This window comes from Geotrypetes seraphini, chromosome 1 (genome assembly GCF_902459505.1).
Source record: "Geotrypetes seraphini chromosome 1, aGeoSer1.1, whole genome shotgun sequence".
NCBI classification, from domain to species: domain Eukaryota; kingdom Metazoa; phylum Chordata; class Amphibia; order Gymnophiona; family Dermophiidae; genus Geotrypetes; species Geotrypetes seraphini.
Genome location: NC_047084.1, coordinates 486,783,242 through 486,810,812, shown reverse-complemented (window position 1 = coordinate 486,810,812; position 27,571 = coordinate 486,783,242). Strand labels below are relative to the sequence as shown.

The following is a 27,571-nucleotide window of genomic DNA, read 5'->3' as shown; positions in this document are numbered from 1 at the left end:
TCTGATCAAAGAAGAGTTAATACCATGGGGAGGGGAGCTATAGCTTTAACCACTGCACCACACTCTCCACCTACCCTTGCCAGTACCTACATGTGTAGCCAGTCAAACTGTATAGGTGGTCACTTCCACATGTATTTTAGGGGATAGATGTAGTATCAAACAAGTGCCTGACAGTGGTGTTCTCCACTGTTGTAGATGCTCTTTTGTTGTTGTGAGTGACCTCCTTTGTTCGTGTGTTCGTGGTTACCTGTATAAGGATGACAGTGCATTCATCTATTGTGATCACAGCATATAGCTCCGTTCCCCCAAACAGCTGTAAAGAATGGCTACTTTTTCTTTCTACAAAAGTGAAACTATACCTGGAAGCAAAATAAATCAATAAGTAGATATGATATATTTTAAGAATAATAAGGGAAACATAATACCATACAACAACAGCTATTATGTCATCTTTATACTATAGATATAGATATATTGTTCTTTAAAAGAACATTTTACAATACTGTGAAATATTTCAAAAGCAAACTAGAAAAGTAACAATCAAATTCACATTCAATAAAGTACATGTTCTTAATAAACTATTTAAAAATAGTTTGGTAAATTGTTCCATGTGTAGAATGACATTTTTTTTAATTGCAAAGTCAACAAATTAGCCTGACTCATTGTAGCTTTTAATTTGGGACTCCTTTTTATGACAAGGTTACTCCAAGGGATGAAGCTTAATGACAAGAAAAGGTCAAATCTGAAATACTGAATATTGCACTTATTGCCATTGAGAACAAAGTTAATAATCAATAAAGCATGTAGCCTCACTCACTTATTTGTATAGCAAAGTCATACACAGTGATGGGACAGTGGATTCGGCTGTAGGAGCCAGGGCTCTTGGTCGGATTACACAAATCTGAGTGTATGTGAAAAATTGGTTTATTTTGCATTTTCAACATTCATATTTAAGTTTCACTATTTGATTCATTCATTGAGAAGTCTTGGTTCTAGTTATATTTTCTTTAATAGTCATCAAAATTTAACAAAATCTAATCTTCATAATCCTAATAAGCCTCTGCTATATTATTTTCATAGGTTACCCCAGGACACAATATTTTTACAGGACATCCTGACTGACTTCTGGCCATGCACAGGAATGAGGTCATTCAGCTAATATATTTGTGGGGAATTTCATTGCCCTCACCAATAAACGTCTTTCTCTTTTCACCCTTAAACTTTAAATCCATGCATTCCAATGTAGGCTACAGCATTGTGGAATGTCTCAGAACTGAGAAAGTTGCGCAATCTTCACAGCTGCATGCAAAATGGCTGCAGCTCATGCTATTGCATATATTTATTCTTCTTTCCTCTGTTTTCTGATATATAGTTGTAGCTCTTGGGTCTTGAACCAGGTTGAGATTTTTCCTAAGCAAGCTCACTTGGGCTTGAGGGGGGGGGAGGAAGTAGCCACAATAAGTCAGTATTTTGGGATGAGAATATTTTCAGAGCACAGATGCTATATTAAAGGTAGCATCCAGGTCTACATAGGTCATTTGTTCTAGAAAGGTTGAATGAAAAGTAATGCTTCCACCTTTATAATTCATCAACAGATGACAGCACTGATACATTACGTGTTCACTTGTTCTTTGAAGTTTCTTTCTTCGCCTCAGTTGGCAAGAAGTGTGTGTGAAGAGGCTTTTTTGCTATTGATTGTGAAATGGAAGCATGCAATGAACATTCAATGCAATTTAGGCAATTCTGCAATTGAAATTCACCATCACATCATGTAGGTTGTTTATGGTGATGACTGCGTGTTGCTGGGCACAAAACATCAAGACTGGACCAGGAAGGTCTGATTTGTGTAATCAAAAATGAACTGGATGACTTAGTGACAGAAGTAGAAGAGTCTAACCCAAGAAAGCTGACAGACATGTAAAGGTCAACTGAAGGATCACCCAGAGCATTACACTGAACCATGAAAACTTTGAAAGAATGATTGAGAAGTATTCAGGAGCACTAGAAGGAAATTTTGTTGCAACATGACAATATTAGGTTTCATACAGCACATAACACCACAGAGACAACCCTTAGTACCATGTGATTTATACCTTTTTTCCAAAATTGAAGGAATATCTTCAGGGGTATCTGTTTGACTTGAATGAAGAAGAGGACTGTGTGTGGCAAATTGTGTGACTATGAAGAACAGAAAATACATGCACTAAAAGAGTGGACATCAAGAATTATTTTCATTTTTATTCTTTACAATGTCTTTATTTAAACAAAAGTTATGAAAGTAGAGACATTACTTTTCATTCAATTCTCATACATAAATTCTGTGAAAGCATACCAATCAAAGACTAAGGGCTCCTTTTACTATGGTGGGCTAGCGTTTTAAGCGCATGCAGGAAATTACCGCATGCTAAACCCGCGCTATGTTTCTAGAACTAACGCCAGCTTAATGCTGGCATTAAGGTCTAGCGCGCGGGGCAATTTAGTGCGTGCTATTCCACACGTTAAAGCCCTAACGCAGCTTTGTAAAAGGAGCCCTAAGAGAGCAACGATATATATTACAAATCTATCTGCCTTACTTTGACTCCAGTAGCTGTAGGATTTCAGGGCAGTTCAGAAGTCCTTCAGATGAAAAGAACACGTAGGGAATCTGTATATCCAGTAAGAAGCTATCAGCACTATTTATTGAGGTATTCCCTTAAAAAACAATATTCTATAATCAGTTTAAAGTTAAAACTATTTCTTTTGATTATAACAGGTCAGAGTTAACAGTGACTTGAAAGGTTTAAGTTTTGATGTTATCATGAGGTTGGACGTATCCAGCTAAATTTAACCAGTTAATGTATCTGGATAACTATGTATAATCTTTTTTTAATTAAAATTACAACACACGTTACAAAGAATTCTACTAAACAAAAACTAGTGAACATGTTCATTTACATAAAGTCTTATGATATTGTTACTAGAGTGTCCATTGTACATTAATGCACAAACCTTGTATATAAACAAAGAATAAAACTAATCACAAAGAGCAGCCCTCCTAATATAAAAGTTCTATATGAATTTCCCCATACCTCCCTTCCCTGACACCTTTTCTAAGCCCTAAAACCAAATTTTCCCCAAGACTTATAACACAGCAGTCATTCTAAACCAGAAAAGACATAGTTTATTAAAATTTTCTATACTGTCCTTACTGGCTCACAGAAATGAGTGGTTTACAAACTAAAATAAAAGAACTGAAAGGAACTCCATCGAATAGATAGGACAGAAATAGCCAATCATACTTTGGTCAAAGAAAATGAATAAAAAAGATGGAAGTGTACATAGAAAAGGTTACAAAAAATAGCAATGAAACCAGAAAATCTGTTTCCATTAACTAGGGGGACTTGGACTCTAATCTCTTCCTCAAAATAGTCTTCTAATCTAATCTAATCTAATCTAGTCTTCAGTTTATATACCGGGTCATCTATCGTCGGAGCTCGACTCGGTTTACAAGAAATCAAGAGACTAGAATATACATAAAATAAGGAGAAATAAAAGATAATAAAAATTAGTTTAGTCTATTATAGAAGGAAATCTTGCAATGTTAACAATTAGTAGGTTCTGCAGGTAAGCTAATTAGATATTGTGAGAATAGCAGGGTTTTTAAGGTTTTCTGAAATAATTGCAATTGGTCTATCATTCTAATAACACCAGGAAGTCCATTCTAAATCTCTACCAACTTGAAAACATAGGACTGACAAAGTTTCCCAGCTGATTTAATTCCCTTGAAAGAGGGAAACGATAATTTGTACTTCTGTGTGTTCCTCAAATAGCAGGTTCTATAGGCATTCCAATGTTAGGAAATCAGAGGATCAAATATTCCATAAAGAAGATTGAAAATAATACTTGCACATTTAAATTGGATCCTGAAGCGAACAGGAAGCCAATGAAGCTTTCTAAGCAAAGGAGAGACATGATCAAACACTCGTTTCCCAAAGATAAGTTTCGCTGCTGTGTTTTGTAACAACTGAAGACGTTGCAAGTTGCCTTGCTTGATACCCAGTGTGACACACTTATCCCTTGCTCTAACCAGCAGAGGGACTAAGTGTGCTGAGTTCTGGCCTGTCGGCGTGGCCTCCTCAGGTTGGAGGAAGGCTTTTCAGGGTAGAACAGACTTAGGCGCCTGCCTAGTCTGCCAGGCCACACTGAGAGTAATTTATAAAGAGAAGACCACACAGAATGTTCTTGAGCTTTATTGAACCCGGGGTCTGAATACCATCAGCCACCCGTATGTCATGGCAAAATTATAAAATACAAAATAACTTGCATTTGTCAGAATGGCTTGCTATAAATGCCACATACAGTTCAATACCCTGAACTTTCCAGCTTAACTACAGTCCTCTTCACCAGGGAAAAAGGCAAATGAAAAATATCAGGAAAATAAAACTTTCAAACTTGGCACACCTTGTGACTACAGCCAGAGTAATTACAGTTTCAAAACTTAGTACTGAATTTCTTAAACGTTTCAGCTTACCTAGCTGAGACACGGACAGGCTTGCAGAGCAGGCTTCACAGCTCGTTATAATCAGCTGGGCTTCCTGGCCGACGGAACACAATAAGGCATTATATAAACTGTGAACTTTACTTGGGTTTTCCACACGGAGCTTTCACACCCCTACAGATAAAGTTCCTTGCACAAACAAAGCTCTCCGGGCAGTCATACAGAGCAGCGGAGAGATTTTCCTGCTCTTCTCCTAATCTCTGTCAGCTGGGCTTGGGTTACGGGAGACAGCACAAGCATAGCCTTGCTTCCTTCCCCTTAGTAACTAACCTCCATGTCAGTGGGGAAATGGCTAGCTTCCAGCAATGGCTCAGTGATGTCCATAGCCTCTGTCTGCTCAGCAGCCTCTGGGGTGGAGTTGAGGTAGTCCTCTGTCATCTCCATATCCTCACTGCTGCGGGCTGGAGGAGAGAGACTTCTCCCCTCATCTGCCTCCAAGCTCTGCTGTCTCTCCTGCCGCTGCCTGAGCTCGTTAGCCCTAGCTCCGTCCCGGCTTTCCCTGCTCCCCTTACTGAGATTCCATACTCTGTTTTTATGTTGGTTAAAGACCCACCCCTCTCTCCTCAGAGCAGCTGTGTTAGGCAGGAAATCCCTAGGGAAATACTCAGGTTTCTCCTAGGCTGGTAATGAGCATACCTCCCAGCCCTAGGACTCCACTTCTCCATAAGAGTCCTCTCAGGCTTTCTAGGGTACCTGTCCTGAGATGGCGCCCTCTGCTGGATGTATCTATGTTCCTGCCTCTCCTGCTCTACCTCACTGTCTGAGGGGTAGTCAGCCAAAACCAAACTTTTACTTTTAACCTGGTCAGCCCTTCTGACCAGGGACCGTGTTTTGCTTTTATCCCATACAGGGACAAAGCTGGCCACAGGTTTGTCACACCAGATACACAGAATTGCAATAGTCCAATTGAGCAAGCACAGTGGACTGTACCAACAATGAAAAATGTTCCTGATACAGTAGTGATCTAACTTTTTTCAACATACGCATACTGAAAAAGCACTTTTTCACTAACAAGTTTATCTGTTCTGCAGATGTGAGACAAAACTTTTTCAATGAGGTCATAGAGATGTTGAACAAGATTGGTGACAAAGGGGAACCTTGTGGCACCTCATAGCTAGGTTTCCATGAGGATGATACCTCGCCCTCTAGATATACCTCTTAGGATTGCAGCGAGAGGAATTTACTAAACCAATCCAAAACTACTTGGTTTAAACCTATATCTGATAACATATGGATCAAGATATCATGATTGACCACATCAAACACTGCTGACAAATCAAATTGCAACAACACAGCACATTTATTTTGCATCTGTAAATTTTGAATCTTTGAAATTAATGACAGTAAAAGTGTTTCTGTGCTAAAATTTGGACTGAACCCATGTTGGAACGGTAATAAGATAGAAAATTTCTCCAAATAACTGGAGAGTTGGCTATAAATAATTGATTCCATCATTTTTGTCATCAAAGGTATGTTTGTGATTGGGCAATAATGGGAGGAAACCGAGAAATCGGTACTTTTCAATAAAGGCATTAGAATTATATTGCCCATATTCAACGAAAAATGACCATTGCCAATGAAATGATTTAATAATAAGGTCAACCATGTGATAGCCTGTAGGGGAATACCTCCAAAAAGATATGAAGGGAAAGGATCCAAATTCCAGCTATACCTTTTCAATTTTTCACATAGTTTTAAAACTTGAGATTCTGAAACTGGGTCAAAAACATTCCAGAAACGATCCACAGAGGTTAATATTAACCCATTAGAGCCTAAAAGGAAATCATCAGGGTTTATAGCAGGAAATGTATCCCTAATGAGTGTAATTTTGCTATTAAAAAATTTTGATAGCTCCTCTGCAGTTGGAATACAATTTTGCTTTGATCCTATGCTTGCTGAAGTTAATGAGCGCCAGAGTTTAAAAAGGACGCTACTTTGATTGTCTGAACTAGCTACCTTAATACCATAATAATTATTTCTTGCAGTTCTAATCTCTAGATTATATTTCTTGATGTTAGCTCTCCAAATCCTCTTATCCGATTCTATATTAGTTTTTTTCCATTTCCGTTCCAATTTTCTACATCCCTGTTTTAGCTCTCGGTGATAAGCTGAATACCAGGGAGCCTTCCGTGCATAACTCACTGATTTAGTTGTTAAAGGGAATAAAGTTTGAAAGGTACTTTCAGATAATCCCATGCATTCATTTCATATATTTTCTGACAATTTATCAGAAGAAATACATGGTAATACTTTTAATAAGTTGGACCAGAAAAGCTCTGAGCCGATTTTTTTCCTGGTAGTTATGATTCGTTTCTGCTGTCCATCATCATTAATAGGGGACATATAGATTAGAAGACAAAATTCCCCCCAAAAATGATCTGACCAGGGAATCCTCTGCCAGTGAACCTCATTTAACTTGGTTTGTTGGTATGTATGGTCCGTAAAACTAAAAAAATCTAACATATGACCTTTTTTCATGTGTTGTGGCTTTTATAGGTAAAGATAAACTAAGAAAGTTCAGAAGTGAGATAAAATCTAAGGTATCTTTGTTTACGGTATCTTCCAAGCAAAGGTTAATATCTCCAATAATCAATAACCTTGCCCACGATTGAAGCTTAGAAACACAGCAACCTATATTTGAAACCAGATTATTAAGATCAGGGTCAACCTCCAGCAGAATAAAGATATCGTATGCATATGTAAACATGGTCTCCACTGATGTGAGACAGAAGCTTTTCAATGAGATCATATAGATGTTAAAGAGTATTGATGACAAAGGGGATCCCTGAGGAACTCCACATCCAGGCTTCCATGCAGAAGATGCCTTACCGTCCAAGTGTACCTCATAAGATCGTAGTGACAGGAATTTAATAAACCAATTCAAAACTACTTGATTTAGACCTATATCAGATGCCATGTGAATCAAAATATCATGATGAACTACATTGAACGCAGCAGATAGGAAGGATTTGAGTGCTAAAGTTTGGTCTGAATCCATGTTGAAATGGTAAAAGAATGGAGAATTTCTCCAAGTAGTTGGAAAGTTGGTTCGATATAATAGATTCTATCATTTTCGCTTGCGATAGGACGATAATGAGAGGGAACAGATGGGTCCAAATCAACATTTTTCAATAAAGGTGTCAAAATTATGTGTCCCATACATGAGGAGAAATGTCCATTGACAAGAAAGTGATTTAATAGTAAGGTCAGCCAAGTAATAGCTTGTGGGGGAATACCTCCAAAGAGATATGAAGGAAAAGGATCCAATTTACAACTATATTTTTTCAGTTTTTCACATAGCTTTAAACTTGGATTTCAGAAACAGGATCGAAAGTGTTCCAAAAATGGTCCACTGGAATAGCCACTAAATCATTAGGACCTGTTAATAAATTATCGAAGTTTACAGGGGGAAACATATCCCTGATGAGTGTAATTTTATTTTTAAAGGATTTTGCTAAATCCTCTGCAGTTGGAAGACAGGTTTGATTTGGTTTTATGCTGACAGAAATTAAAGATTGCCAAAGTGTAAAGAGAGCATTACTTTGATTGTCAGAGCTAACTATCTTGGTGCCATAATAATTTTTTCTGGCAGTCCTGTGATCTAGATTATATTTCCTGATACTAGCTTTCCAGGCCATCTTGTCAGTTTCTAAGTTAGTTTTTTCCATTTCCATTCCAGTCTTCTGCACACCTGTTTTAACTCTCGATGATAAGGCCCTTCCGAGCATAACTCACTGGTTTAGGTATTGGAGGGGATATAGATTGATAAGTATTTTCTGACAAATCCCTCCAATCTTTCCAAATACGCTCTGACAGTTTATCAGAGGGGACACATGGTATTACATTTGGAAGTTGAGACCAAAAGAACTCAGGACTGATCTTTTTCCTAATGGTTATAATTTGCTTCTGCTGTACATAATAACAAGTAGATAATATGAAAATTGGCAGACAAAATTCCCCAAGTAAATGATCTGACCAGGGAACCCTCTGCCAATGGACATCATCTAATGTAGATTGTTGATGCGTGTGATCTGTAAAACTGATGAGATCTAACGTATGACCAAAAGAATGCAAGAATGAGAGAAAATCAGAAACGTCTTTGTTAGTTGTGTCATCTAAATGTAGATTAATATCTCCAATGACCAATAGCCTGGACTACTTCATCGAGGTATCTGCTATAATATTAGTAATAAGATCGAAAGAGTCCTTCCAAGGAACTGGAGGGTGATATAACAAGAGTAATCCTAAAGGATCCTGAGGTAACTCATCTTTCAGTGACACTATCATATATTCTAGTGCAGGATAGCTGGTTTTGTCAATGAGTTCCTACCTACTTACTACATCCAGCCCCTTACACAATTCTCACAAAATAACAATCTCCACCCACCATTCCATTCAAGTTTCCAGAGAGCGGGAGCCAGAAGGCCTTGAGCATGCGCAGATGTTCAAGGCCCAGCAGAATCAGCGGCAAGCGGCAGGCTCTTTGGACACCAGCACGTGCCGTGGGTTGGTGCTGCATGCCAGTGCTCCATCAAGATAAGAGTTTGGGTGGGGGCGATGCCAATTCACAGGGGGCGATGCCGGTTCTTGGGGGTGGGGGTTCGCAAATCAAGTCAATGCTTGGTTTGTGAGGCAAGATTTGCTAGAGTGTTTTGCTCGTCTTGCAAAACACTTGCAAACTGTAGTACTCGAAAACCAAGGTTTGACTGTATTTAACATTTAGGCTTGAACGTTTATGCCAGCCATAGAGCCACAGAGGTAACTAATGCCTAAGTACCAAAGATAGCTGCTTAACTTTTAATATTATGGACAAGTGCAAGTTTGAGATTCACCTAAGCTCAATCCTGTGAATGCCCCTTTTACAAATATGTGCTATGTAAATTAAGCAAGTATTTGCAGAATAACACTTAAGTGGCATGTTGGCACATATGGGCATATACAGTATGCTAGTAAATATTTATGCACATAACACATGCATAAACATTAGTGCTTATTTTATAGAATTGCCCCGATAGTCTTGAGGAGGTCAGAAAGAATTTTTATATCTGGTATGTGATATCTGTATGTTGCTGCTAGAAATTAGAGACAAGGGATTTATATGTTTACCAGCTGCTGCTATACATACAAACCCCTTTGAATACTGACCCATTTTTTGATCCCAGCCAAATCATAGCCCTGGGAACACTTCTCTAAATGTACCTAAAAGTATGCATGCTAGAGAGAGTTGCACAGGGACAGAAATCTATCTAACCCATACCTGCTCAAATCCGTTCCATCCCCGCAAAAATCTCTTCCATCTCCACCCGTACCCACAGGAGTTGATGCTATTAGTTACTTGCTTGCAGTCTTCTATTTCCTTCTGACCCTAACAGGCTCTGGTTTTTTAAGGCAGATAGTATTCATTATTCAACCAGTGAGTGTTCCAAGCCTCATTCTGGTGTTCTGCTACTTCTTTGGACATTCCAACCCTCATTGTAGTGCTCAAATTGCCTCTCAGTACATTCTAAGCCTCATTTTGGTGTTGTCAGAGATTTTGACTATACTCTCGCAACTTCTTCCATTCCTATGGGATTCCCATAATCCCCATTCCCATGCAGCTGTCTAGTGTGTGCTAGAGATCATAGTATATGGTTTTAGCTATATACAAGGGACGGCAATTTTCAGATAGAAATTTGTGTGCATAAATTGGCTTTCTACCCAAGTAAATGGCTTTGAAAATGGTACTCAAAATGAAATTTTATTAGCTATTGAAAAACTTTTATCCTTTCCTTTTCTTTCAAAAACAATAGGCATTAATTAACAAGAGACCTATGCATTTGTACATTAATACAAAATAAAGAATATCAAGAGACAAGTATCTTTTGTCACCATAAGTAATATAATTGAAAAAACCAAAATATATTTTTGAATTAAAGGATTATTTTCTTACCCATTACAAGAGAGTCTGGAAGAGAGGTTTTCAAGGATATGTGTGTAATATTCAGAGCTGTACACAGCTCAATCCAGCAGGAGTTCTCTATATAGTCATATTCTACCACCAGTGCAAAATGAGCCCAAGGAAAATCAGCTCCGATGTGCCGATTGTGAACTATCATACATGAACATGCTCGAAGACTGGAAGGAAAACATTGTGAAAGTCAAGGAAATGTTACATACTCAGCTAATCTAGTGAAACAGAATAGAAAAATTAAAACCCCCCCACAAAAAACCACCCTAAAGGAACAGAATTTCTAGTCATTTACCTTTTATAATAGTTATGCTTATGACTTTCCAGGATGAACTGGACATGTCTTGCATATGAGCCTAAACACTTTTCAACAATATTGCACCTTTTTTTTTTTTTTTTTTTGTAAAAGATCATTCACTTGTACTACTGCTTTTCAAATGATGTGAGACCTTCGGTATCAAAAAAATGCTAGCTCAGTGCTTTCTAAACATGTATCCAACATGACCCCATTTAAAAAACAAAAACAAACAACATATGACCTCAAAATGATACAGACTCCAGATCTCTTCTCTACCTCTTTCAACCCTATCCAAAGGACAAAGGCATTAGCAGCAGGCAGTGCAAGGCTCTGTACTTCACTGTGTGCTCAGACCCTAGCATTCTTCATGTCTTTCTATTCTAACAGGAAGTCTCACAGTAGGAGAAGGCAAAACCTGTCAGCATTAATTGATTCAAAAACCCCTGCTACCTTTACTGGGCATAAACCACAGTAGAGATCCAGAGGAAAGAGACAGCCCCGGTTTCTGTTCTCTATCTAATGATATGACCCCATTTGTGGTTCTTCTCATCCACAGTTTGGGAAGCACTGTCCATATTAGCACAGTTAATCTTATTTTAATGCCCATTGAATGTTTTTTTAATATATTAACAGTGAGAGTAACAAATGAAAAATGCATTGTTCAAATTACTATGCAATAATGAAGTATCACATAAGGACAAGTCACAACTTCATCAAAATTAGGGTTAAGTGAGTGCCAGCTCCACAGCTCAGTAAGAATGCTAGGTTTGTCATGATTTTAACATCCAGTCCTGGCTTCTGTTTGGCAGGGAATGCTTCAAGGATAGCATCCACAATTTTTGAAGACCTGGTACATCATTGTTTAACAAGGTTATCTAGTCAATAGACCTAAAGGCAAATATATTAGAGTGCCTACAAAAATGGAAAAATATGCCTATTTATGGTTAGTTTATAAAAACAAAATATATGTGGAAATTCAATCGTGTAAGTCAGACTAAATGTAAAAACGCATTGAGGATACTGCTATGATAGCCTAGGACCATTCATACCACGTTAACACAAAACATTCATTAACATCACACCATCAATATAAGAAATTATAAAACAACGGAGAAAAATAAACCTCAAGTGTGAGAGGCCGGGACTACACAAGTACCCGAGTCTATTCACATCATCACTGGTTTATGAAAAAACTCCGTGTACATTTAAATCAATACTTCTTCATTCACACTCAATAATTTTTTAAGAGTTTTCAAAGAATATTTTCAAAAGTGTTTCAGGGTGATATATAAAGACCTATTCATGGCATGAACCAGATCCCAAACTAATCATAAACAGCACGAGGGCTACAGCTCAGCTAAACAGGTGTATGCAATTTGTTGAGGCATGGAAATTTGGAGCACAAGAATGAGAACAAATAACCACTCATCTGAAAAAACCGGAGTGTCCCAAACGATTCTCAGTCCTTTATCCCGACAGAAAAGTCCTTCTGTTTCGCCTAAAAGGCTACATCAGGGGAAAGATCCAATGTCCAAAAAAATCTCCTGCTTCTTTCAACGCCAAAAACTTGCAGCTGGCTTCTCTCAAGATAGTGTTGGGACTGCGAGACGCGCCCGGTTCGAATAAAACAACTTACGAACCGGGCGTCTTGACGTCATCACACAAACATGATGCGTGATAGGCTAAGCCACAGCCATTCACACACCAAAAAAAACCTCTCTGTGTTACAGACAGGTCTAAGATTAGCGATCTTAAAGTTCTGAAGACAGTCTAACGTTCAGAAGAAAGGTTGCCATTCGTGACATGTATTCAGACCCGGATGGGGATTCAGGCCAAAACAAACAAATTACAGGTCCAATGAGAGGAGGAAGAAACATTCGAAACAGAGGTACTCACAGAGGACGAACACGAGGCAGGTCACAGAAGAGACGGAATTGATTGTCATCAACATTTCTGATAAAATATTGACTGCTGAAGAGACATCTTTACTTTCCAAAGGTTTGACCTTTGTTCCTATGGTAGCTCATAATTCCTTTCAAGCTCAAATAGATTTGGAAAAATTTTTAAGGAGATTGAACCTTTGTGCCTTCTTTTATGAACATCCCAGTTCTGAACGGGATACATCCTGTGTTCAACCGAAATCTAGATGGAATCCTCCGGGACCAATAAACCCTATAATACAAGCCTTTAAAAATTTAATGACTCAAGAACTTCAACACATTGAGGAAAATAACAAGACTCAGAGAAAATCATATAACTTGTCGTCAACAGAATGGACTGCCTTACAACAGCTTAGTAGAGATCCCACTATTGTTATCAGAAGAGCGGACAAAGGGGGTGCCGTGGTTGTCTGGGGTATAGATTTATATATTGCAGAAGCTAATGCTCAATTGTCAAATGAAGAAACATATTTGAGATTACAAAATGATCCATCTTTAAGAATTTTTTCTTTAATTGCTGAAATTAGCTCTAAAGCAATGCAACAAAAGTATATAACAAAAAAAGAGTTTAACTTTTTGACCCCGCAACATTTCAAAATTCCCATATTTTATTTGCTCCCGAAGGTGCATAAGAACATCCAACGGCCCCCGGGTCGACCTATTGTATCTGCTCGAGACTCATTGTTAGAAAAAACCAGTAAATATATTGATAAAAAGTTACAATGTTTTTTGAAAGATATTAGATCTTATATACAAGATACTACTCAGTTTTTGAAACTGCTAAATGATCTTGAATGTGGTTCTCTTAAAGATTACATACTAGTGACATTTGATGTCTGTGCATTATATACAAGCATTCCACAGGAGGAAGCTCTTTCAGTATTAGAGTCTCTATGGAATTCTCAACCAGATATAGACAGCAACTATACATATTTCCTAAAAGAACTGAGCTCTATTGCTCTGAAAAACAATTATTTCATCTTTAATGGGGAATTCTATCAACAACTTTCGGGGATAGCAATGGGTGCATCTTTTGCACCCACAATTGCTAACCTTTATATGTCATGGTTTGAAGAATCATTTATCTATACATTATCTGAGTTTCAACATGTAATTAAATGGTGGCGTTTTATCGACGATATCTTTGTGATATGGTCGGGTACTTTGCAACAGCTTCAGGAGTTTGAAATATTGATAAATCAATGTCATCGATCCATCAAATTTACAATGTCATATAGCATGGAGAAGATCAGTTTTTTAGACGTTTTAGTTCTGAAGAATAAAGATGGTTTTGAAACATCTATTTTTCGCAAAGTTACTGATAGAAATACTTTGTTGAAATTTGACAGTATGCATCCTGTCCATTTAAAAACGAGTATTCCATTTGCGCAGTTCCTAAGATATCGGCGAATATGTAACACTACAGACAGATTCATTCAAGAATCTAGAATTTTAGAACAAAGATTATTATCTAGGGATTATCCATATGCAGTAGTTAAAAAAGCAAAGAAACGTGCCTTACACAATCCGAGAGAAAACTTATTGGAATATAGAAGGACACCAGAAGAAGAGGATTTGATTCCATGTGTAATAAAACAAACTCGAATGTCACAGTCTATTATTAATAGATATAAAAGACATCTTCCATTACTCAGAACACTTCCCTGTTTTTCAAATAAGAAATTTATTTTCTCTCAATCTAGAAATAAGAATTTGAGTGATTGGTTATGTCACACATCTAAAGAAAACTTTAATTTAGAGAATATGGATAACATAGATAATATAATGGGACATGGCCCTTGTGGCCATTGCTCCAATTGTAACATCATGATGACAACCTTGAGCTTTAGTAATCCAAGTGATGGTAAGAATTATATCTTACGTCATACTTCCACTTGTCAATCCACGAACATTATATATGTTCTGGTTTGTCCTTGTGCCTTGCTTTATGTAGGCCAAACCTCACGCACTCTAACAGTGAGAATGACAGAACACAAGAGTTGTTTAAATACTCGTAAATTAACGGCCCCGATTGTAGCACATTGTGTTCAACAGGATCATAGGTTTGAGAACTTAAAATGTTGTGTGATTGAGAAGTTGCCTATATCTTTAAGGAGAGGAGACATTAGGAGAGTGCTCTGGCAGAAGGAGCAGTTATGGATAGATCGTTTACAAACTTTGGAGCCTAAGGGTCTGAATACATGTCACGAATGGCAACCTTTCTTCTGAACGTTAGACTGTCTTCAGAACTTTAAGATCGCTAATCTTAGACCTGTCTGTAACACAGAGAGGTTTTTTTTGGTGTGTGAATGGCTGGGGCTTAGCCTATCACGCATCACGTTTGTGTGATGACGTCAAGACGCCCGGTTCGTAAGTTGTTTTATTCGAACCGGGCGCGTCTCGCAGTCCCAACACTATCTTGAGAGAAGCCAGCTGCAAGTTTTTGGCGTTGAAAGAAGCAGGAGATTTTTTTGGACATTGGATCTTTCCCCTGATGTAGCCTTTTAGGCGAAACAGAAGGACTTTTCTGTCGGGATAAAGGACTGAGAATCGTTTGGGACACTCCGGTTTTTTCAGATGAGTGGTTATTTGTTCTCATTCTTGTGCTCCAAATTTCCATGCCTCAACAAATTGCATACACCTGTTTAGCTGAGCTGTAGCCCTCGTGCTGTTTATGATTAGTTTGGGATCTGGTTCATGCCATGAATAGGTCTTTATATATCACCCTGAAACACTTTTGAAAATATTCTTTGAAAACTCTTAAAAAATTATTGAGTGTGAATGAAGAAGTATTGATTTAAATGTACACGGAGTTTTTTCATAAACCAGTGATGATGTGAATAGACTCGGGTACTTGTGTAGTCCCGGCCTCTCACACTTGAGGTTTATTTTTCTCCGTTGTTTTATAATTTCTTATATTGATGGTGTGATGTTAATGAATGTTTTGTGTTAACGTGGTATGAATGGTCCTAGGCTATCATAGCAGTATCCTCAATGCGTTTTTACATTTAGTCTAGTTTATAAAAACAACATCCATCAGCATTTAGTAAGGATATTCAAATTGAAACATAGAAACATGATGGCAGATAAAAGGCCAAAAGGCCCATCTAATCTGCCCATCCACAGTAACCATTATCTCTTCCTCTCTCTAAGAGATCCCACGTGACTATCCCAGGCTTTCTTGAAAGCAGACACAGTCTCTGTTCCACCACCTCTTCTGGGAGACTGTTCCATGCATCTATCACCCTTTCTGTAAAAAAGTATTTCCTTAGATTACTCCTGAGCCTATCACCTCTTAACTTCATCCTATGCACTTTCATTCCAGCATTTCCTTTCAAATGAGAGACTCAGCTCATGCGCATTTATATCACATAAGTATTTAAAAGTCTCTATCATATCTCCTGCCTTTCCTCCAAAGTATACAGATTGAGATCTTTAAGTCTGTCCCAATACACCTTATGATCAGATTTCAGGTTTATTAAAAATTTGATATACTGGCTTATCAAATCATCGCATTAGTATAGTAGCCTTCCTCTGGACTGACTCCATCCTTTTTATATCTTTTTGAAGGTGTGGCCTCCAGAATTGTACACAATATTTTAAATGAGGTCTCACCAAAGTCTTATACAGGGGCATAAAATACCTCCTTTTTCCTACTGGTCATATCTCTCCCTATGCAACCTAGCATCCTTCTAGCTTTCGCCGCCACCTTTTCAACCTGTTTGGCCACCTTAAGGTCATCACATACAATCACACCTAAAACTCGCTCTTTTGTCGTGCACATAAGTTCTTTACCCCCTAAACTGTACAGTTCCCTCTGGTTTTTGCAGCCCAAATTCATGACCTTGCATTTCTTAGCATTAAATTTTAGCTGCCAAATTTCAGACCATTCTTTGAGCTTCGCCAGGTCTTTCTTCTTGTTATTTACACCATTCTGGGTGTCTACTCTATTGCAGATTTTGGTATACTACCATTAATTATTTTTATAGCGCTACCAGATGTATGCAGCGCTGTACAGAGTCACAAAGAAGACAGTCCCTGCTCGAAAGAACTTACAATCTAAGCAGACAAGACAAACAAGATGTCATGGATACAGTTAAGAGGAACGGTTAATCTGCTGGCTGGGTTGAAGGGCAGTGGGGAGTAGGGAGTAGGGTTTTGGATTTAAGGCATCATCAAAAGAGGCAAATTAAGGTATCATCAAAGAGACAAATCTTACCCGACAGCCCTGCAGCAATATCATTTATAAAAATGTTAAAAAGAACAGGCCCAAGAACAGAACCTTGTAGCACACCACTAGTAATATCCCTTTCCTCAAAGCGATCTCCATTGATCACTACCCTCTGTCGCTTTCCACTCAATCAGTTTTTGACCCAGCTCATCACTTTGGGACCCATCCAGAGGGCACTCCGTTTATTTATTAAATGTATGTGTGGAACAATGTCAAAGGCTTTGCTAAAATCTAAATATACCACATCTAGCACATTCCCTCTATCCAATTCTCTGGTCACCCAGTCAAAGAAATTGATCAGATGTCCAAGTTGGGATGTCTGAAGTTCCAACATGTTGACATTTATTTATTTATATTTCTTATATACCACTTCTATTTGAAGTGGTTTACATTTAGGTACTCTTAAGTATTTCTCCTTATCTGTCTTGGGTACCTGAGGCAACCAAGTGTTAAGTGACTTACCCAGGGCCACTAGGAGCAGTATAGAGATTGAACCCACAACCTCAGGGTGCTGAGGTAAGGGTTCTAACCACTAATCCACTCCTTAATGTCCAGTTACATGCAGCAGGAATGACTACTTTAGAGAAAAAAGTCCAGAATATAGATGTGGAAAAGCTGGCATGTAAATGTTAACCCAAGCTGTCATACAACCTCCCCAACAATTCCTGAACCTTCTTCCATCACCCTCAAAAAGGGTACCTGAGTCCCCCTCCTGACTGCCATCCCACCAAGCATTCCAATCTCCCTCCCAATCCCTATACCTTGCATTACAATCCCCCAACACCAAACCCCACCCTCAACACATCAATTCTAACTCTCTCTAGGGACTACGCAGTGTCTAAATGTCTCCTGTTAGTGCTCCTAGGTAGCAGCAGTCCTTTTCTGCTCTTGTCTGGGGCAGCACTGGTATTAAAGGTAGCACCTCTGCCCTATGAATATAGATTCTTCCTGCTTAAGTATCTGGAGAGTCATCTATTTTGTACAATATCTTCTTGTATTTTTTTTATTATTCAGTTGCTATACTTTGCATGTTCTCACTCTGCAGCTCCACTCTACTTCAATCTCCCTAATAATTTCAAGGATCTTTTTTCTTCAATTGCTATGCTAATAATTTCCACAACTTATTCTAGTGTTCAATGAGTTCTTTCATTTTTTAATCTTAGTAGGTATTCCATTCTATCCATCTCAACTGTTTATTATTTCCTGATGAGAAACATTTCTTTATGTACCGTTGGGAATGCCAGTATGTTTATGAATTTTTTGGGCCCTGGTTCAATGATACATTAGCTTTTTGCTTTACTTTTTTTCTTTCTCATTCCTCTTGAAGCTCTGGAGTAGACAGTAGTAATTCCCACAGTAACGGGAACCCTTTGCCAGTCTTGTCCAGTATTACCTTGGGAACAGTTGGCCGTGGGAACGGGAACCACTGCCACAGCAATACCACAGCAATGGAGACCCAAGGCACTCTCCCTCTATGCCAACCTGACCCCCCTCCCCTCCCCCACACACACCGTACCTTATCATCCCTGGTGGTCTAGTGGCTTCTTTGGGAGCAGGAAAGAGCCCGACTCTGTCCTGCCCCTGACACTACTAGAGCGCCACTGGTCCAAATATGTTCAAAAGGGCTTCCAAGATGTCATGGAGCAGCCTCGCTGTCATAATTTCATGTTTCTGCCTAGCCAAGACATGGCCGAGGAGGGGCTTCTGGGTTACCAGCAGGCAGCCTGCAGCAATGGCTGCCGCTGACCCATTGAAGCTGACCGGTGGAAAGTGAAAAGAGAGCTGCAGGGACCACGGGAGCCCATCTTGTTCCCCTCACAAGCAAGAGAGTTAGTTGTAAACCTGGTGGGGGAAGGATAGGAATGAAACATTTGGAATAAATTTTTCTCATTACATAAATTCATTATTCCCAGGACTGTATTCCTACTATGAAGCCCCTGCATTGCAGTGTTTCTTCAAACTTGAGAAGTTTCTTTGGTTTGCAAATATTCTCTGCACTTAAGCCTGGAAATAGCAGGAATTTATAATCATTGTAGCCCATCTGTTTCATTTTCCAATTCACTTAGATGTTTTGTTTCTAAAATCAGTGAACTTTGCTATAAGGGCTGGGGGAGGGGTCCCTACACTTGATTTTGGATGTTATTCCCTGTATGATCTTTTCACCTTAGCATCATCATCACAGATGCCCTCTAGTGGTGTTCCTTTTTATTGGAACCCCCATATCATAGTGTTTGTTTCTTTTCTCATAATCTTCCATTCTCTCTTCTAAAAGCACCATTGGCATTTTATATATATATATATATATATATATAAATATATATAAATATATATATATTTTTTCATGTGATTTGAGGAACATAGAGGCCAAAAGAGGAACTGGACAAGTGTTGAAGGTACATGTTTGATATTTATCATAGAAAAATGACTACTTGTAAATCAAGAGGATATAACCTTGGCTTTGGAATTGACATGCGGTTTACTATCCAAGTGTGTGTGGTGCAGTGGTTAGAGATACAGCCTTAGCACCCTGATGTTGTTGGTTCAAATCCCCCACTGCTCCTTGTGACCCTGGGCAACCGGAACAGAAGAGAAATATGATAAAGGAGCCAAATGTAAATACCACATAGGATATAAGTTGTATATAAATAATTAAAAGATAAATAAATAAAATATTAAGTGGTGCCAGCCTTTTACTGCATACAATTTTAATGTAAAAAACCAGCATAAAATCACCAGTTTAATGATGTCATAACACTAATACACGATAACGTTATGAGGACGTCTATGTAATGCCTAAAAGACAATTCTGTAAAGGACATCTAACAACATAGACATACTTAGATTCTCTCGACACTGCTGAGCACGATTCTCTATAGTACTTCTATGCATTATAGAATCGATTCTCTATAGTGCGTCCACGCATTATAGAATCATGCTCAGCATTCTGCTGCTGGACGTCTAAATAACGCTTAAATTTTAGATGTCCTTTATAGAATCTGGCCCATTATGTATGTATGAGTTTAGCTCTTCATTCCTCACAAACTAGCATTAGGTGAGCTTGGGATCCCTTTCTGGAATGATGAAATATTGAATTGAATGCTGGCTTGATATTTGTGAAGCTGCTGCTTCGTAAACCTTAACTTCCTTGATTAGCTGAACTGACTCAGGGGCTTTAGTTTTTGGAAGTCTTGATAATATATCTGCAACAAATGTCTTGTCCGGCCAGTGCCTTGCCTGAAGACTGTACTGCATCAACCACATGAGAAGTCTTTGATACCTTATTAGTACACTAGTTTTTTAACCCTTTACATTAAAGGGTACTAGAATAAATGTGTAGACTTAGGCATTTCTTTCTTTCTCCCTGCCCCCTATCTGTCTTTTTTTTTCTTTCTGTCTCCCTCCCCCGTCTATCTTCCCTTCTCCTTCACTTTTACCTCCCCCCTGTCCAGCAGCACCCCTTTCCTGCTCCCCCTGTCCAGCAGTAGCCCTTCTCCCTTCCTTTTACCTCCCTCTTGTCCAGCAGAACCTCTATCACACTCTCCCTATCCACCAGTAGCCCTTTTCTCTTCCTTTTCCCTCCCCCCTATCCAGCAGCACCTCTTCCCTGCTCCCCCTGTCCAGCAGTAGCCCTTCTCCCTTACCTGCTCACTGTCCAGCATCCGCTAGGCCGGGCAGCCTCAGGGCTTTTGCTAGGCCAGCCTGCCTCGCATTATCGAAGTGGGCTGGCCAAGCAAATACCCTGCAGCTGTTGTCACTGCTGGTCTGGGGGTGAGAAGAAGAGGCATTGTCAGAAGTCAGCCGGTGTCGGAGATTGGGGCAGGAACATTGCTGGGGAAACTGCCGCATGCGTCGGAAACCGCCGGAGACTCTTACTGCACATGTGGGAGCACAGTCACGGATCACTGATCATGGTCGCACGGAGATTGAAGTGCGCATGCGCGCTAAGAGTTTTATTTTAGTGGATGATACAAATATTTATAGTTTATTTGGGACACTACCATAGAAATTTGTGATGTGTGCACTGCTTAAAGGAATCTCTGGAAAACCAAATTGAAATGACTCAAACTTTCTCTTTCTTAGGCCATGGTGCACTATTTAGGCAGAATGTTACCTAATTTGGTTGACATTATCCATCCTTTTAAGGAGCTGTTGAAGGCAAATACAACTTGGTTATTATAGGAACCAAGATAGGATAAATCAATTGTAAAAGTGAAGAGTTATTTAAAAATATAGCACCACTGCTACTGCCTTTGGTAGTAAAAAGTTTACTCAAAGGGCACAAAGCTGAGTTAAAGTCATTAACTTACTGGTCCAGATCCTTTCCTATCCCAGAGATGGAAGAAACCCCCCCAGAACATTGAGGGCTTGCCATCAGCTAATCGTGGCCATTTTGAGTCTATCAGGGCCTTAGGCTTCTACCACTGCATCCCAAGATGCATTGTGAGGAGGAAGGCCCGTCATTCTCAGCACACGGCCCTGTGGGCAGGAGTGATGGGCTTTCCTCCTGCCGATTTTGCATCGAAAGGTATAGAGATGTCAGGAGATGGGGGGGGGGGGGTTGCCTGATGTCAGGTGGTATCAAGTGATGTGTGTGTGGGGGGGTGTTGCTTGATGTCAGGGGTGTCGTGTGATATGGGGTGGATCCAGGAATGTTGGGGGGTCTGGGGATGTTGGGGGGATATCAGAGAAAGGGGTGTAGGGATCCCGAAGATCTTGGCAGGTTGAATCTCCATCAGTTGAGCTGGCAGGAGTCCTCAAAACCGTTAAATCTGATGGGGATTCCCCTGCCGCGATCAGACAAGGTAGTTGGGCACATCTACAAAATCTGCTTTTGTGTGTTTTTCATGTGGACGTTTTTGGTTTGTTTTTTTTGAAAATGGCCAAAAAAGGTAGACATCCTAAGGACCAGAATGTCTACATAGGTCATCTGGCAGCTTTGAAAATGGACATTTTTTCTCCTGGGTTTGTGGACGTCTTGCCCAAAACATCCAACCTCAGACTTGGATGTCCTATCGAAAATGCCCCTCCACATATCTAACACTCCTGAACACAAATTTACTCAGTTTTCTATGCTCTTATCTATGCCAAATTTTCCACATATTTACAGAAAGAATGTCTCTTTATACTCGGGGGGGGGGGGGGGGAGGGGAGAGGCGAGGGGGGGGCATCTTCAAGCAGATAAGCTATATGTGGTCATCTCTAGGAAATAGTGACCAAAGTCAGCATAAACAAAAAATGAGGTTTTAATGAACGATGTTAGAGCAAACAAATTATAATAGAACAGTCCAAACCTCATCCTTTTATGTGAAAAAAGTTACAGAAGTTCAAGCATGTAACTTTTGCAAGTTGTTTATGGACCCATGACATGAATAATCAACCATTCTCAAAATTTTGGATTCACTACTTTAGTCACCTTTTCTCAGAGACAGTCACATATGATTAAAAAAAGTGTGGCAAACTGTAAAGTTAAATGTATACAGCACAGGGCAGTTAGAGTTCCAATAAGATACTAACATTTATGCTAAAATAAAAGACCTACAATTATAATCCTCTATAATAAACCCTAAGCGTGCATGCGCACTTAGGAGCCGTGATGTGTGCCTCCCTGGCTGCATTCCATTTGTGGTGCATGCGCTGGCTTGAGGCGGCTTGCGGCACGTGCGGCTTGTGGTGCGTGCAGTGGATTGAGTGGCGGTTTGTCTCAGCAACAACTGCGAAGTGTCCCATGCTGGTAAAAAGTGGCAGTTTGTCTCAGCAATGGCTGCGAGGTGTTCCCATGCTGGTAAGAAGTGGAGAGGGAGAAGGGGTTGCTTTGGGGGGAGGGGTGTGCTGTGGGCTGCCTGGGCTAGCAGATGCTGGAAAGGGGGAGCAGGGAAAGGAGAAGGGGTACTACTGGACAGGGGGAGCAGGGAAGGGGTGCTGCTGGACAGGGGGGAGGTAAAAGGAAGGTAGAAGGGCTACTGCTGGACAGGGGAAGCAGGGAAGGGGTGGTGGTGAACACAGGGGAGGTAAAAGGCAGGGAGAAGGGCTACTGCTGGTCAGGGGGAGCAGGCAAGGGGTGGTGGTGAACAGCCAAAGAAAGAAAGAAAGAAAGAAAGACAGCGGCCAAGGAGAGAGAAATTAATAAAGAAAGACAGACAGACACATACACATCTATTCTAGCACATTTTAATGTAACGGGCTTAAAGCCTAGTTCTATCATATTTCCTGTAACAGTATCTTCCTGAACATGTGCTTTCAAAGCATATGGAGATAAAATTAATGTACGCTTGAACCATATGTAGTCTATTGCCAATTTATCGTATCCTAGTCCTCTCTTTTAAATAATTGAGTCATAATTCTTATCTCATTATTGCATTTGTGAAAATGTTTTCCTGCCACATGCTTTCAGTTCTATATTAGGATGATTATGACTGAATTATAATATTGCTTTATCTTTGTGAAGATCTTTCTAGCATTTGTATTTTACACAAGTCTTCCTGACCACTATCTCAATCTGCACAAGTTAAAAAAGCAGTGAGTCTAATATCAATTTTCTGTTTGCAACCTTATGAACTGTGATAAAAATATTGTTATATAAATATATACCCTTTCTCAAATAGACTCTTAAGTCGTAACTGTTAGCTATACATTAGATTTCTTTCTAATTAATTGATTGACTGACTAAGGAATGGGTACGTAGTAAAGGGCCGCACTGAACAGGGACTGGTTCATTCCACCAACAAGAAATGAGAAGGGCAAAAAGATTTCTGCCTGAGGCAGACAACCGTGACATGTTGCAATGGTCTTTGTTTTGTTTTTTAGAAATTTCTGCTGCACACTGGCAAAATGTATAATTTTTCCATAATTATATACAGTATTAATTTTACATTACATTGCAAATATAGTTCTCCAACTTTGCTTGTGTGTCTATTATCATTTTATGATCACTTTTACTAAACAGTATTGAGAAGCTAACGCAGGTTTTATTTCACAATAACCATCACCATAGCAGGTATGATTAAAAGAAACACAGGAGCTGCTTAATGCTGGTAGAAGTGAGCCATGAGCATGGCAGGGGAGAAGCGTAGGAATGACCACCTGTGACAGCTAACATGTGAAACATAGAAACATGATGGCAGATAAAGGCCAAATGGCCCATCAAATCTACCTATCTGCAGCATCCACTATCACCTCCTCTCCATACGAGATCCCATGTGCCTATCCCATGCTTTCCTGAATTCAGTCTTTTACTCCACCACCTCTACCAGGATTCTATTTCACACATCTACCACCCTCTTTGTAAAAAGTATTTCCTTAGATTACTCCTGAGCTTACCACCTCTTAACTTCATCCCATGCCACTCACTCTGATGTATCAGATCCACCTCGTGTGTATTTATGCCACATAGATATTTAAACATCTAACATATCTCCCCTCTGTTCCAAAGTATACATATTGAGATCTTTAAGTCTGTCCCCGTATGTCTTATGACGTAGATCACCAACCATTTTAGTAGCCTTCCTCTGGACTGACTCCATCCTGATTATATCTTTTTGTACACAATATTCTAAATTAGGTCTCGCCAGAGTCTTATTCAGGGGTATCAATACCTCCCTTTTCCTACTGGTCATTCCTCTCTACCTGTGCACCCAAGCATCCTTCTAGTTTGTGCCATAGCCTTTTCAACCTGTTTAACTACCTTAATATCATTACATACTGGCACACCCAAATCTCCCTATACTGTACCGTTCCCTCAGGTTTTTACAGCCCAAATGAATGTCCTTGCATTTTTTAGCATTAATTATTAGCTGCCAAATTTCAGACCATTCCTCAGGCTTCACTAGGTCCTTCCTCATGTTATCCACACAATCAGGGATGTCTATTTTTTTGCAGATTTTGGTATCATCCACAAAGACACAAATCTTACAAGACTTTCAGCAATATCTAAGCACATAAGCACATAAGCACATAAGCATGGCCTCTGCCGAGTCAGACCATAGGTCCATCGTGCCCAGCAGTCCGCTCCCGCGGCGGCCCCCCAGGTCAATGACCTGTATTGATCTATTACTCAAGAGCATTTTGTCTCGTATAGTGACCCTCTAATTGTACCCCTGGATTCCCTTACCCCTCAGGAATTCGTCCAATCCCTTTTTGAAACCCAACACCGTACTCTGCTCAACCACCCCCTCTGGAAGCGCATTCCAGGTGTCCACCACCCTCTGGGTAAAGAAGAACTTCCTAGCATTTGTTCTAAAACTATCTCCCTTCAATTTTTTTGAGTGTCCTCTAGTTCTTGTTGCCCCCGCCAGTCTGAAAAATCTGTCTCTCTCTACCTTCACTATACCCTTCATGATCTTATAAGTTTCTATCATATCCCCTCTAAGTCTCCTCTTTTCTAGGGAAAAGAGCCCCAACTTCTCCAGCCTCTCAGCATACGAGAGGTTTTCCATGCCCTTTATCATTTTTGTCGCTCTTCTCTGGACCCTCTCGAGTATCGCCATATCTTTCTTTAGGTACGGTGACCAGTACTGGACGCAGTACTCCAGATGCGGTCGCACCATTGCCCTGTACAGCGGGAGGATAACTTCCTTGGTTCTGGTAGTGATACCTTTTTTGATAATGCCCAACATTCTGTTCGCCTTTTTTGAGGCCGCTGCGCATTGTGCTGCCGGTTTCATTGTTTTATCCACCAAAACCCCCAAGTCCTTTTCTAGGTTGCCTTTTCCCAATGTCATCCCCCCCATCATGTAGTTGTACATCAGGTTCCCTTTCCCTATGTGCATAACTTTACATTTCTCCACATTAAAACTCATCTGCCATTTATCTGCCCACTCACTCAGTTTGTCCAGATCCCTTTGGAGTTTTTTACATTCCTCTACAGATCTAACCTTACAGGAGAGTTTTGTGTCATCCGCAAATTTTATAACTTCACACTTTGTCCCTGTTTCCAAGTCATTAATAAATATATTGAATAGCAGCGGTCCCAGCACTGACCCTTGTGGGACGCCACTTGTGACCCCTTTCCAGTCAGAATAGTGTCCCTTTACTCCTACCCTCTGTTTCCTGTTTGCCAACCAGTTTTTGATCCATCTGTGTATGTCCCCTTCCACCCCGTGGTTCCACAGTTTCCTTAGAAGGCGCTCATGAGGTACCTTGTCGAAGGCTTTCTGGAAGTCTAGGTATACTATATCTATGGGGTCACCTTTGTCCAAATGTCCGCTTATCCCCTCGAAGAAGTGCAGTAGGTTCGTTTGGCAGGATCTTCCAGTACAGAAACCATGCTGGCTTGTTCTCATCAGCTTATTTTTCTCTATGTGCTCACTGATACTGTTCTTGATCAATGATTCGGCCATCTTCCCCGGAATAGGCCCACTGGGGTAGGGGCATGTTCAAGATGGTGATATGGCAGGGTTTCCGGTTGTTGTCGTTAGGTGCCATCAACTCGTGCTCGAGTCTAGCGACTTGATGAATTACAGATCTAAAATGAAATTGGTTTTGTGCTAATCTGGAAAGATCCTCCAGTGTCATCCCCATGATTGTTTTTAACGTGTCCAGGTTGCCCTCTTCACCTGGTTTCTTCAATCTTCCCAAACATGATGACCTTCTCTAGTGAACTCTCTCTTCTGATGGTGTGACCAAAATAAGACAGTCATAACTTCATCATTTGGGCTTCGATTTGGGTTTGCTCTCTTCCAGAATTAATTTGTTAGTTTTCTGGGATGCCTAAAATCCTTCTCCAGCACCAAAGCTCAAATGAGTCAATCTTCTTTCTGTCTTGTTTCTGTAGTGTCCAGCTGTTGCATCTGTAACTGACTACTGAGAAAATGAGTGCATGGACAAGTCTGATCATTTGAAGTATTACCTCCTTGCCTTTGAATACTTTGTCGAGAGTTTTCATTGAAGAGCGAACAAATGCTATTCTGTGGAGTATTTCCTCCGTGCTAGTTGCTTCTTTGTTTACAAAAGAGCTCGTGAGATTGAAATCCTTTACAATTTCTATTCTATCGCCTTCAAACTCAAAATCTTCATCATTTTCTGTGTTCACAATCTTCGTCTTATGTTCAGTTCTAATCCTATGTTATGACTTTCAGCTTTGACTTTTCTCAGTAGATATAGCATGTCTTCTTTACTGCTAGTGATGCGCGTTGTATCATCTGCATAGCACAGGTTGATTATATTTCAGCCACCAACTTTGAAACCGAGACTCTATTCTTCCAAATGTGCTTTTCTGAAGATGGTTTCATCATACAGTTTGAACAGACAAGGTGACAAGATGCATCCTTGCCTGATGCCACGTTTTATTGAAAACTAGTGTTGTCGTATTCAGTTCTCATTACAGCTTCTTGACTTTCATATAGGCTCTCTATCAGCTGAATTATGTATTAGGGAGGATGTCGGGTTAGCAGCTCCTAAATAAAATCACATTTTTACCTCAATATTTTCCCTTTCCATTATGCCTAAATGCAAAGAGAAAATCATGAGCCATCCCTCCTTGCCTCCTGGAACCTCTGCTCTTAAGACATGGGTTGAGGTGAAAAGGAATCCCACCATGGAGGGCAATGTTTCGCTGAGTCTGCAAACCCCTGCTTCATTTCCAGATCGCCTCAGCATGCTTGGAGTAGAGTCGATCGAGAGA

At 39.9% G+C, this 27,571-nt stretch overlaps 1 protein-coding gene across 1 annotated transcript in view; it reads right to left on the bottom strand.

Annotated features, from left to right (window-relative positions):
* The window catches only part of SHOC1 (shortage in chiasmata 1), a 283,884-nt gene that overhangs the window by 56,973 nt on the left and 199,340 nt on the right, over positions 1-27,571 (bottom strand). Inside the window, exons 20-23 of the mRNA XM_033962662.1 lie at positions 10,474-10,651; positions 4,356-4,362; positions 2,574-2,691; positions 248-359 (exon numbers count right to left, since the gene is read on the bottom strand). Of these exons, the coding sequence (XP_033818553.1) occupies positions 248-359; positions 2,574-2,691; positions 4,356-4,362; positions 10,474-10,651 (415 nt within the window). The remainder of the gene's footprint in view (positions 1-247; positions 360-2,573; positions 2,692-4,355; positions 4,363-10,473; positions 10,652-27,571) is intronic.